Source organism: Myotis brandtii, unplaced genomic scaffold (assembly GCF_000412655.1).
Source record: "Myotis brandtii unplaced genomic scaffold, ASM41265v1 scaffold410, whole genome shotgun sequence".
In the NCBI taxonomy this organism is placed as follows: Eukaryota; Metazoa; Chordata; class Mammalia; order Chiroptera; family Vespertilionidae; genus Myotis; species Myotis brandtii.
In genome coordinates, this window is record NW_005365764.1 from 1,926,658 (window position 1) to 1,939,479 (window position 12,822).

Sequence of the window (12,822 nt, forward strand, 5' to 3'; positions counted from 1 at the left end):
CCGGAAGCCAGCAGCCAATCAGAGTGGGCGTCTTCGAGACGCATCGACCCTGGCAGACCTGGCAGCCAACCAGAGTGAAGCCCCGCTGACCCAGGGGCTGGACCAGAATGGGCGGGGCCAGCTGGGGACCCCGCCCACCCTGGCCAACCGTGCCCGCCGGGGCGCCTCGCGGTGGGACTATTCCCGCTCCTATGTGAGCACCAACACCCAGACCCACGCCCACTGGCGCATCGAGCTCATCTTCCTGGCCCGTGGCGACGCGGAGCGCAACATTTTCACCAGCGAGCGCCTGGTCACGATCCACGAGATTGAGCGCAAAATCATGGACCACCCCGGCTTCAGGGAGTTCTGCTGGAAGCCCCACGAGGTGCTCAAGGACCTGCCGCTCGGCTCCTACTCCTACTGCTCCCCGCCCAGCTCGCTCATGACCTACTTCTTCCCCACGGAGCGGGGCGGCAAGATCTACTACGATGGCATGGGCCAGGACCTGGCGGACATCCGGGGTGAGCAGGACAGGGTGTGGTGGGGGGTGGGGTCTGTAAGGGGCAGGGTTTGAAGCAGCCTCGGGGTGGGACTTGTAAGGAATGGGGCCTGAATGGGACTGGGGACAGGGTTTGGAGGGGTTGCTTGGAAGGTTTGACTCTTGGTTCAGTACTTCAGGGGCTGGAAGGAGGCTGGGGAGGGTCTTGGCTGTGAGGCTGAGTCAGGCTGGGGCTGAACGCTGGGCAGGCCTGAGGGCCATATGAGAGAGGGTTGGTAGCAGGGTTGGGTGTGAGATGAGATTCAGGAAGGAGGTTTGGGCACCTGCCTGGATGGAGGGGGGTTGGGGGTTAGTCTATGAGCCTTGGAGTTAGCTGAGCTTCAAACAAAAATGAAAATGTCAACTAAGTGGGAGCTGCCCGCCCGTGGGGTAGGCTCAGTCTCCGCTGTCCCGCCTTTAATCAGCCTAGAACCTGCCCACACCCCCCTTAAACCATCCCTCTGTCCCATTAGGAACAGCTTGAGGCTGCTCGAGGGGCAGTTTCCCATTTCCTTCGAAGGGGCGAGGTGTTGAGGAGGGGAGGGTGACCCTGATGCACGGCTGGTGGGAGTTGACCTGCTGAGCTCTTTACCGCCCCCCCCCAACCCACCCCTGCACCTGCAGGTTCCCTAGAGCTGGCCATGACTCACCCCGAGTTCTACTGGTACGTGGACGAGGGCCTGTCTGCAGAAAACCTCAAGAGCTCGCTCCTGCGCAGTGAGATCCTGTTTGGAGCGCCCCTGCCCAACTACTACTCCGTGGACGATCGCTGGGAGGAGCAGCGGGCCAAGTTTCAGAGCTTCGTGGTCACCTACGTGGCCATGCTGGCCAAGCAGTCTACGAGGTGGGTGGTCCGGCCACACCCGTGTGTGCCTGCCTGAGCGTGCACCAGGGAAGGGCTATATTAGGATAGGGAATTGGTTTCCAGGTGCTTCTTTCTCATAAGCCCCAGATCCCCTTCCCTGCAACCTTTTCCCTAGGAAGTCTTTCTGTCCAATCAGGGCAGAGCCAGATATAGCCTCGCTATCCCTCTGACAGGTCAAAGGCTCCTCTTCTTGATCATCACTAATGGTTAGTGAGCCTGACAGCTCTGGAGGAGGTAGGAAATCCCAGAACTCTTGCCCTCGAGGTCTTGGGTATTGATTTTTTTTTTCCTGCAATGGTGCTTGAGGGCTTTCTTAAAAGAGTATTAACCAGGGATTGAGGAGTTCCTCTCTTCCTCTGTATCCAGGGAGATAGTTGACAAGTCACTTCACTTCTCTGGGCCTCAGTTTTCCTACTTGTGTAATGGGGATGGTGAGTGCTGCTACCCTTCTGGAGTCAGGAGGAAATGAGCTAAGAGATTGGACAGTGGGTTGTCCAAAATTACAAAGCCCACAAGAGGTGGGAGGGGGTTAAAACCCAGGCTCTCTCATTCAGAGTCCCCACCCTTGGGTTTTCTAAGCCAGTTGCTGCGTTAGGAGCTCCTCCCAGCCCTGCTTCCTTGTCAGGCAGACCCCCGTGTATCCTCTAAGATCCAACCTGGGAAGATTCTTCCCTGAGGCTTGGATTAAATGCCCTTCTACCCCCTGCCACAGTCCCCCTCCTTCTCCCTAAGGGAGGAAATAAAGAGCGTACACAGGCTTTGCAGTCAGATCTATCTGCAGTCAGATCCCAGTTACTCCACTCAGCTGTGGGAGTTTCAGAGATGTAGTTCACCTCTCTGAGCTACCATTTCATCATAGCCCTTGCCCATCTGTATTTTAGTCGTTTAATTCCTTGTCACTCGAGGTGTAGTCCTCAAATCAGCAGCACCCGCAGCTCCTGGGGCTTGTTAGAAATGCAGAATCTCAGAGTCTCCAGGCCTTTCCTACACCTACAGGATTTCCAGGTGACTTGTTTGCACATTAAAGTTGGAGGAAGTTCTGGTTTAATTATGTCCCTAGAGCAGTGGTTCTCAACCTTCTGGCCCTTTAAATACAGTTCCTCATGTTGTGACCCAAGCATAAAATTATTTTCGTTGCTACTTCATAACTGTAATGTTGCTACTGTTATGAATCCTAATGTAAATATCTGATATGCAGGATGGTCTTAGGCGACCCCTGTTTAAGGGTCGTTCGACCGCCAAAGGGGTCGCGACCCACAGGTTGAGAACCGCTGCACTAGAGTGTGAGTTTGTTGAGGACTGGGATTGTTCCTGGCTCATTTCTACAGGCTTAGCCTCTTGCACGGCGCCAGGAACACCTTAGCAGGGTTTGTCTGGGGGAGGGAAAGGAGGAGGAAGAAGCCCCGGGGAAAGGTACTTGCCTGGGTTGGGAAGCTGGGAGGCGCTGGCTGTAGAAGGAACTTTAGGGTTTCAGATACCAACACCTCTGCCTGGTACGCTCAGCTGCTGAGGCAACACCCCTGCTCTGGGTAAAAAGCCTCTCTCCCCCTTCCTGTCCTCCCAGAGCTTCATGGGAGTAGTGACACGCAGGACCTTTGTAGACGTGACTTAGCACCTTCCTTTGGATTAATAAAATCTTTTTTATTATTCTATTATTGGTTACCCAAGAGATGGTAACGTGCACCTTGACTTATTACAGAATAATACAAATTGTCACTTTTACTACTTCCATGATAATATTAGAATCTTAGAACACAGTTCACTGCATTTATAACCCTTCAGCCTTTTGCATTTTTGTTGCATGCATTTTAATTCTACATACATTTTAAACCTCATAAGACACTACAGTATTATTTTACTGAGTCAGTTTTCATTTATATTTACTCACATATTTACCTTTTCTGTTGCTCTTCATTACTTTCTACAATTTTATGTTTCCCTCTGGGATAATTTTCCTTATATCTGAAGAACTCTCTTTAGTATGTTTTTTAGTACAGGTTTTCTGGTGACAAATTCTCCTTTGTTTGCCGAGGAAACGTCTTTGTTTTACTTTTATTTTTAAAGTATATGTCTGCTGGTTTAGAATTATAAATAGACAGTTATTTTCTTTTAATACTTTAAAGATATTGATCCATTGTGTTCTGACTTCCATCATTTCTGTGGGAAAGTCAGCTGTCCATCTTTTTGTTGCCCTTTGAATGATTGTCCTTTTTCCTGTGGCTGCTTTTAAGATTTCTCTTTGGTTAGCCTGCAAGATTTGTCTTTGGTTTCACCAGTCTTACTATGATTTATGTTGGTGTGGTTTTCTTTGTTCTGTTGGGGTGCACAGAACTTCTTGAATCCATGGGTTGATAACTGGAATCCGTTTTAGGAATTTCCTGGCTATTGTCTCTTCAAATATTGGCTCTGCCTCACTTTCTGTTTCTTTTTCTTTTAGGATTCTAATTACATGAATGTTAGCTCTTTTCACTGAGTTTCAAATGCTCTTCTCTAGTTTCTTTTTTTTTCTTTTATGTTTGGGTTTAGATATTCCAGTTCACTGATCTGTCTTCTGTTGTATCTAATCTGCCATTTATGTGGATAACTCCTGGTGCTCCTCAAGTGTTGACAGCCATCTCTAATCCACTTCCATCTTTCTCTCTCCATGTTCCTTCCTCCAGCAAAGTTCAGGTTCTTTATGGGGGGACAGACCTCTTTGATTATGAGGTGCGCAGAACCTTCAACAACGACATGCTCCTGGCCTTTATCAGCAGCAGCTGCATCGCCGCCCTCGTTTACATCCTCACCTCCTGCTCAGGTAGGGCTTCCCTGGAGGTCTTGTCTCCTCCCAGTGAGCGCCTATCTGGACAAAGCCTTCCTTCTCAAGAATGCCAGAAATAGTCTTCTCTCCACCATGTCAGAGCTGGTGGGGAAGGGTGCTCAGAAAACACTTTCCAACCCCAGGCAAGTAGGCTGAGGTCCAGAGGCAGGTGGGCCTTACCCAAGGGCCCCCACTCCCGTGACCTCACACAGTTTAACCTTTTGCCCTTTGACCATTATTGTTCTTGCTGGAAACCTTGTTTGGGGGAGTCTGGAGTATTGGAACCTTATTATGGATTATTCTGCACACTGTTTTAGTCCCAAATCAGCCACACTTCTGTCCCCCAGAGTACTTTTCCAATGCTACCTTCCCATGTACCCTAGTTCTTCATACTATGTATACAGTAGGAACTCTCTATTGCCCAAATGAAAATGAAAAAGACATTCATTCATTCATCCATGTAACAAATATTAACTGGGTACCAACTATGTGCCTGATGCTCTAAGGTTTCAGGGATCCAGTGGTAAACATCACAGACACACTGCCTATCCCCACGGGGCCTTTGCCTACTGGGATGGCAGGCACAAAATAAATATGTAATGTTTGCAATTTCCTAATGGCCCTTGAGATAAGTTCTGCAAAGATGAGGGCCCTTGAGCAAACTGCCTTACTCAGAGATGGCTTCCTCTGCCACTCGGGTCTCTGGTTTAGCCCCTTCTCTGGGTATGGAGAACTATGCTGGGCATGGAGGGGGTGCTGAAGAGTACTCCATGGTGGGGGGCAGGTGTGAGGCAGGACCAGCCATGGTCAGGGTCACTAAAGAGGGGGTGTGTTCCAAGAGGTCCCCCCACTGTATTCCCTGTCCCCTTGCCCCACCCAGTGTTCCTGTCCTTCTTTGGGATCGCCAGCATTGGTCTCAGCTGTCTGGTAGCACTCTTCCTGTACCATGTGGTCTTTGGTGTTCAGTACTTGGGCATCCTCAACGGCGTGGCTGCCTTCGTGATAGTGGGCATTGGTGAGTTGCCCCCGTTGCCATAGCGACGGGCTTCCCACTTGAGAACTCTGCCCCAGAAAGGGCCTTATCCCTGGATGCAAAGCGTGGCTCCTGTGGAGCCTCCAGAAAGTCCCTCTCAGACCTCGAAGCCTCGGAGTGTGGTGGGAGGTAGAATATGGGTGAGGAGCAGAGCCCTGGCATATGGTGGTGGAACACCCAAGGGTGGGAGGAGCAGGTGAGTCTGCTGGATAGAGGTTAAGAATGGTGGGGGAAGTCTAGCAGAGGTGGGAAGGAGGCAAAGATTTGGAAGAAGGAACCTCGTTGTGGGAGTGGGGTGTGGCCAAAGAGCACGGAGGATGGGGCTTGGACTCCTGATGGGTGGACCCAAGGGTCAGATGGGTCTTTCCAAACTCCAACCTGAGAAGCAGGATTTCCCTGGAGCCTGACCTCTCAGGGGTCCTCTCCAGGTTGGGCTAGGCCCAGCCTGGGTCTGATCCTGGAGACAGCAGAGTGATCCTGAGCCTGCCCCGCTGGCCCGGGACTCCCTCCTGCAGGTGTGGACGACGTCTTTGTGTTCATCAACACCTACCGCCAGGCCACCCACCTGGAAGACCCTCAGCTTCGGATGATCCACACCATCCAGACGGCAGGCAAGGCCACCTTCTTCACCTCCCTGACCACGGCCGCCGCCTACGCAGCCAACGTCTTCTCCCAGGTGGGGGACCGCCCTCTGTGCCTGCCCCCGCCTCCCCGTCTCTCCCATACACCCCTGGCCCCGTTCTCTGCTCCTTCCACCGCCCCTTCTCTTGTGGCCACACAGCCTTTTTCTCAGGCTCTTGCCATGTCGGCAGACTCCATTTTTGTTACTTATCACAATTACCAGAACTTAACAAATGAGATGATTATAATAATACAAATAAAATGTATTATTGATGCTCATTAATAGTAATCCAGCGTCTGCCCTGAAGGGCGTTTGGCAGTTTCCAAAGCTCTTCTGCATTTAGTCCTCGTGATATACTTGTGACAAAGATGTCATTACATCCCTGTTTTCCTAATAGATAAACTGAGGCCCAGAGAGGTAAGGTGACTTCTCCAAGGTCACACAGCTGGTAACTGGTGAGCCTGACCACGTCTCCTGACCACTGGCTCTTTCCACCCATGGGCTTGATACTGCGTTGTCATCACACACTGACCGTCCTTTGGCTGGCCCCATGCTCCTCTGGGCTTCTGAGTTGAGCTCAGGAGAAGGCTCTGAGTTTGGGCCGGGCTGTTGGTGCTGATAGAACCTGAAAGCAGTGACCCTGCTAGAGTTCCTGAGGGGTTTGGTTTCATTGCCTGGGCTGAGCATCCCATTTAGAAACTGTGCCAAGCCAGCACGGCCATGGGTGAACCTGAGAGGGGACAGTGAAGGATTTAGAAAAGACGGACAAGGGAATAAAGCTGGGGCTGGGTGGGACGCTGCCCTCTCTGATGGAGAGATAACACCACAGCCTGCAAGCCGAGTCTTTATTTTATAGCCAGATTCCACGAGGCAAAGTAAGGGCGTGGTCAAGATGTTTACAATGTTCCAGCGGTTTCCAATCTACTCAATTACATGCACCTGGTCAAGCTTTGTTTACTTGCTGCACCTCCCGCAGCCCCTATCACTCAGCCACGTGGGAACACAGGTTCGGACCATAAGGTCAAGCTCACAACTATCGCCTTTGGCTATAATTGTGCTGGGACTTGCACGTGGCTTTGCCACGAGAGGATCGTGCCCTCTCATTAGTCCCAGGCTTGAACCTGTCCAAACGCTGTAGCCGCTCTCCACAAGAAACCGCTAGATGCTTTGGGATAATCCAGGCCCTCCTAGAGAACCACATCCAGGAAGCAGGCAGAGCTGAATCCAAAGCCCACCCCTGCCCACTTACTGGCTGTGTGACCTTAGGCAGGTTGTTAACCTCTCTGAGCCTCACTTTCCTCATGTGTGGATTAGGCGGGGACTGAAATGAGATGACTGTGAAAGTGTTTCACAAGCAGTGAAGGCTTGTCTGCTTGTCGCCTACGGTTTTCTTCCGTGCCGGTCCCTGTAACAATTCTGGAGCACACCCATTGCTCCAAGGCCCCGGGCTCCCTCTTCCTGTCACGTGGCAGCGTTCACTCCCTTCCCACTCACTAACACATGGCCTGGTCTAATGGGCTGTGTCTGGTCCCCAGTCATTCATGTGAAGATGGTTATTGCGCTTGCTCTATGCCAGGCATTGTTCTAGGCAGTGGGCTGCAGCGCAGACAGGAGCCTTCTCTCCCTCCCCTGTTGTGTCCCCTGGCACCAGCCCTTGCCTTCCGATGTCCTCCTGGGCCAGTGGCCGCCGTCCTAGCAGCCGGGCCTCCTCGTCCTGCCTTAGGGAGTGGAGTGGTCTGGGGTCCTGAGTGCCTTTGGCTGTAGAGTCCCCAGGCTCCTGGGCTCCAGGTCCGACCGGCCCCACATCCTTCAGCCTCCTCATCTCTTCTACCTCTCCATCTGCCAGATCCCGGCCGTCCATGACTTTGGCCTGTTCATGTCCCTCATCGTGTCCTGCTGCTGGCTGGCTGTGCTCTTCACCATGCCTGCTGCCCTGGGCATCTGGAGTCTTTACATGGCACCACTAGAGGGCGCCTGCCAGACCAGGTGAGCTGGGCAGGTGGCGTGGGAGCCTGTCCTCTCTCTGAATATCCTTAACAGTCCCTTTTGATTCGCTTTTAAGCACCTTTTGTATGCCCAATCCTACGCTGCCCAGGGGACAAGGAAGGAGAAGAGAACCCTGTCGGGTGGTTCCCACTTGTGACCACCTGCTGTGTGCCAGGAAGTGGGCAAAGCGCTTTGGTACCGATCATATTGACACCCCCCACCTCCCCCCGGGACCCAGGGAGCTGGTTCCCCTCATTCTGCCCATTTTACAGATGAGGAAACAAGGGCTTGGGGAGGTTAAGCACGTTTCTCCAGGTCACCCACTTAGTAGGCAGCAGAGCCGAATAAACCCAAGAAAACCTGACCCTGGTTCCCAGGCTCTTAGTCACCATGTTAAATGGCCTCAAGGCTCTGGTCTTGGAGGAGAAACAATATGTAGACACAGGAGCCGAGCCATGTGCCAAGTCGGACAGGTGAGTCTAGAGTTGCTTCGGGAAGCTGAGGGCTCAGATCTCGTGGGTCCGGTGGCCGGGGAAGGAAGGGAAAGAGGGAAGGAAGGAGGGAGGGAGGGAGGGGAGAAAGGGAATGGAGTCTGGCCCGGGGTCTGCCTCGGCTTGGGATACTGAGGAATGAGGGAGGGTCTCTGGCCTGGGGGCAGGACACACGAAGGCAGGAACGTCGGGGGTCTGTGCCATGTCCTCCTGACGGGGTGAGCCAGGAGTGGTAGGAAAGGGTTGGAAGCCTAGCTCAGGGTTCAGACTTTACAGCTCATGGGTGGTGGTGCGGGCTGGGCACTGCCCAAGGCCACTCCAGCTGAGGCACTGCCGTGCACTGTGGGCATTCACATCTGACTATTTCTTTTTTAAAATGTTTTTATTGATTTTAGAGAGAGAGGAATAGAGGATAGATAGAAACATCTATGAGAGAGAAGCATCGATGAGAGAGAAGCATCGATTGGCTGCCTCCTGAACGCCTCCTACTGGGGATGGAGCCCACAACCTGGGCCTGTGCCCTGACTGGGAGTTGCACCAGTAACCTCTTGGTTCATGGGTCTATGCTTAACCATTAAGCCACACCAGCTGGACCTCATTTGACTATTTCTGTGACAGTTTCAGGACAGAGGCAAAAAGTCTTGGGGAAGGATGCGTTTTTCTAATCTCTACAGAGATACCAAATATGCCCCCCTATCTCCATCTTCACTCCCAGCCCCCAGGTTGGGGCCGGGGACCAAGTGGACGCAGTGGGCAGTCTGCCCAGCCCTGGGCTCCAGCCTCAGCCTCTTTGCTCGGCAGCTGGGACCTCGGGCGTAGGACTCAACCTCCCTGCGTCTCAGTTGGCTTGTCTGTGTCGGTGAAACGAGTGTAATTCCTGGGCAGGATTCCTGTGAGGATTAAGTGAGAGAATTCACCTGGGGCTGATAGCTGCTGCCTGGCACCGAGCACTCTTTATGTTCGCCGGGCCCATTAGTCATGTTCCTAGGGTGAGCCTCGTCTCCCGCACGTTCTCTCCACCAAGGCCGAGGCCACACGCTCAGCCCTCCCCACTTCCTTCTCCTCCCAGGTCAGGGCCCCGGGGCCTGTGCCAGCACAGGCAGGACCCTTGCTTTGGTCACCGTGATGGGTGGGGGTCTGCATGTTGTCATCCCCGCTCCCTGGGTAATGGCTGCTTGGTCACTATTTGTCCCTCAGAGGAGTCGCTGGGTGATGGAAGGCAGTCAGGGCAGGTTTCTGGAGTCCATGGTGAATGTGCCGGGTGAGATGTCAGTGGCGGCGTGAGACCCGGGTTCCTGTGGTCGCCAGGACCCGGCCCCAGTCTCCCCGGACACCCAGACCATCGGGGCTCACCCCTCTCCCCACTCTCTCCCTAGCTGCCACCAGAAGTGTGGCCGCAAGAGCTCCCTGCACTTCCCCGGGGACGTGTTCGCCACTCCGGAGCGGGCCGGGGGTGGCCCCGCCCCGGGCCCCCTGCCCTACCTGGACGATGACATCCCCTTGCTGAATGTAGAGGAGGAGCCAGGTAAGAGGTGGCGCAGGCCTGACCCTGGCGAGGCCTGGGGCTGCCTCGGCCAGGGGAGTGACTCTGGACAAGATGGTTTGAGGAAGGGCTGGCCCTGAGACAGGGGGCTGGGCCAATGTCCTGGGGGCTCCCCATCACGCATTTGGGCTTCCCCGGAGAGGGTGGAGACAGGGCGGGCTTTGACTCGGGTCTGGGCCAGGCCTCTCACAGGCCCCCGCTCTGCCCGGCAGTGTCTCTGGAGCTGGGGGACGTGTCTTTGGTGTCTGTGCCCCCCACCGGCCTGCAGTCCGTCCCTGACAGGGGCAGCCGGGGGCAGCTCATCGCTCAGCTGCAGGAGCTGCTGCACCACTGGGTCCTGTGGTCAGCCGTCAAGAGCCGCTGGGTGATTGTGGGTAAGTGGGCCCCCACCCTCCTCCCCCTCTATCTTATAGCTTCTTCCTAGTGTCAGAGTGTGGGGAGCAGACTCCCCCAAAGGACATGTAGGCACTGGGACCCCACCCCGTCCTGCAAATGAGCGAGAGGTCAGAGACCTGGGTCGCTCTGAGCCTCACCTCCTTCCTGTGTCCAATGAAGCTGGTCCTCAACAGCTTTTGTTTATTGAGCACCTACTATGCGCCAGTCATCGTGTTGGGCTCTGAAGTTAGACCAGCTCGGCCGAGTTGGCCTCCTCATTGTACCCTGTGCTAGCTGTGCGACCTTGGCTATGTCCACCAGCCTGCACCTCAGTTTCCTGTCCTGTGGTTGAAGATAATTACAGGGTCTGTCTCTATGGCACTTGGAAGGCATGGCACAGTGCATGTACTAAAGCCCAGTGCATGGCATGCAGTAAGTGCTCAATAAACTCCAAGTGCCATTATTATTATCCTCATTATCAGGGACGGTATTTAGGGTTGTGTGCAAACACTGGACGAGCCAGCTCCCTATAAACTAAATGCGCTGAGATGGTGACTGCTTGTCAGGAGTGTGAGCCTGTGGCTTATAGTCTGATTCCCAAGTGACGCATAACAAGCAACCCCCACCCCTGGAGGACTGTTCCCTAGCAAGCTCTACCCACAGGCTGGCATGTGGGGTCTGCCCACTCCATGGGAGACCCTGCCCCCTGCTCCCCCATGAAGGGAGCAGCCCTTTGCCAAGGCTCTGGAGGCCTCGCCGGAGCCCCAGCCCCGCCTAGTGTGACCTCCTTCCCTCGCAGGCCTCTTCGTCTCCATCCTCATCCTGTCCCTGGTGTTCGCTAGCCGGCTCCGCCCCGCCAGCCGGGCCCCGCTGCTCTTCCGGCCCGATACCAACATCCAGGTGCTGCTGGACCTCAAGTACAACCTGAGCGCGGAGGGCATCTCCTGTATCACCTGTTCAGGTGAGGGTTCCCATCTGGGGGTCCCCTGCGGGGTCTCAAGGAGTGTTAGCCTGAAAGACGTGAGGCCCACGCTCCGTGTTCCCACATTTCATTAAACAAATGCGTATTAGGTGTCGGCCGCCTGGCGCTGGGAAGGCTGCAATAGGTAGGACCAGCTTCCTAAGCTCAGGGAGTTCGTCCCACTGCTAGCGGCCAGCCATTGTCATAGTAGACCTGAGCTGTGATGGAGGAAGAACAGGGTGACTGTGGAGCGCAGCATCATGGAAGGCTTCCTGGAAGAGGCAGCGTCTAAGCTGAGACTGGAGGAATGGGAAGGGGTTAGCCAGGCTGGAAGGGAGGGACGGTGGGGGGCTGGGGCCAGCAGGCTGATGGTGGCAGTGGAGTCAAGAGACATTCAGGGAGTGAGATCCATAGGACTTAGTGACAGTGCATGTCCAGGATGAGCAAGGTGGTGAGACAAACATGTCTCCTTGCCTTGGAGATCCTGGGCCAGGCCCTCATTTTACAGAGGGGAGCCTGAAGTCAGGGTTAGGGCAGGGGGAGTCGACCCAAGGTCACCCAGCTTTGATTGGTCCGTTAGAAACCAAATGAGAAGATGCTTGGGCGACTGCGCCGGCTCCTGGGAGGAGATCGCTGGCTGCTGTAATTGCCTTCGTCTAATTAGGGCGGTGTTCGCACTGACTTGGCCTCCCCTCGGTAATGGCATCAGCCAAATGCATGATAATTGACTGCAGCTCGGAGAGGTGCCCGAAGAGCCCCTCCTAGATTGGAGCCAGCCCCGGCCACATCCCGGCTCCTCTCCTGCCGCCTGGGCTCACAAATTAAGCTCCGTGATCACCGCTGCTCCCAGGGCTCCTGCGATCCCTCAGGGCCAGGAGGCCACGAGCTGCGTCCACCCCCATGTCACAGAGGGACAGACCCCAGGGTGACCCCGACATTCCCGGAAGCATCTGGAGAAGGACCAGGACCCCAGTCGGAGTCCAGCCCCCAGCCTCTTCTGTCTCTTAGCTCTCCGGACTGCCTCTTAAAGGGACCCCTCCTGATTGTAGCAAAAAGGCTTTAGGGGCAGACAAGCCCGGGCCCTCCTGAGGCTCTCAGCCTCTCGGCTCCTCTGCAAGTCCCCCAACCTCCCGGACCCTCCGCTTTCTTCCCCGTCCAATGGGGTTAATAACAGCGACCTCCTAGGAGTGTTGTGAGGATTAAACTTTTGGAGGTGTGACGTTTCTCTCCTTAAAAAACAAAACCCATCTGCAATGCTTGGGCAAAACAGGAGAGCCTCCAGCACGCCTGCGCTGGGAACGTCCGTTTCTAGCTGCCCCTATAAGTGCTCTAATTGAGCATCTATCGCCAGCGAAGAGCATGAGAAGCGGCGTCCCCCGTAGTCCTCAGCGCCCCCTGGAGGTCGGTGTCACCCATCTGACAGGAGGGGAGTGAGGCCCGGCGAGGATGGGGGGAAGCTTCAGGAGGCTCTGGCTGGCGGCTGCCTTTCTCTTGCCTTAAGATTCCTGTACATTCAATATTCAATGTCTTTTATTTATTTATTTATTTTTTAGTTCCACTTAATTTCTTTCAGACCCCTGACACTCCCTCTCCCCAAGCTGAGGGCCCTGGGCTCCAGGTCCATGG

At 54.5% G+C, this 12,822-nt stretch overlaps 1 protein-coding gene across 1 annotated transcript in view; it reads left to right on the forward strand.

The window, feature by feature from the left end:
* Positions 1-12,822, forward strand: part of PTCHD2 (patched domain containing 2) — a 25,948-nt gene that overhangs the window by 545 nt on the left and 12,581 nt on the right. The window contains exons 2-10 of the mRNA XM_005873434.2: positions 1-503; positions 1,145-1,364; positions 4,046-4,182; positions 5,066-5,200; positions 5,734-5,894; positions 7,687-7,826; positions 9,694-9,842; positions 10,073-10,234; positions 11,035-11,196. The exon at positions 1-503 is cut by the window's left edge and continues 11 nt beyond it. Coding sequence (XP_005873496.1) covers positions 1-503; positions 1,145-1,364; positions 4,046-4,182; positions 5,066-5,200; positions 5,734-5,894; positions 7,687-7,826; positions 9,694-9,842; positions 10,073-10,234; positions 11,035-11,196 — 1,769 coding nt within the window. The remainder of the gene's footprint in view (positions 504-1,144; positions 1,365-4,045; positions 4,183-5,065; positions 5,201-5,733; positions 5,895-7,686; positions 7,827-9,693; positions 9,843-10,072; positions 10,235-11,034; positions 11,197-12,822) is intronic.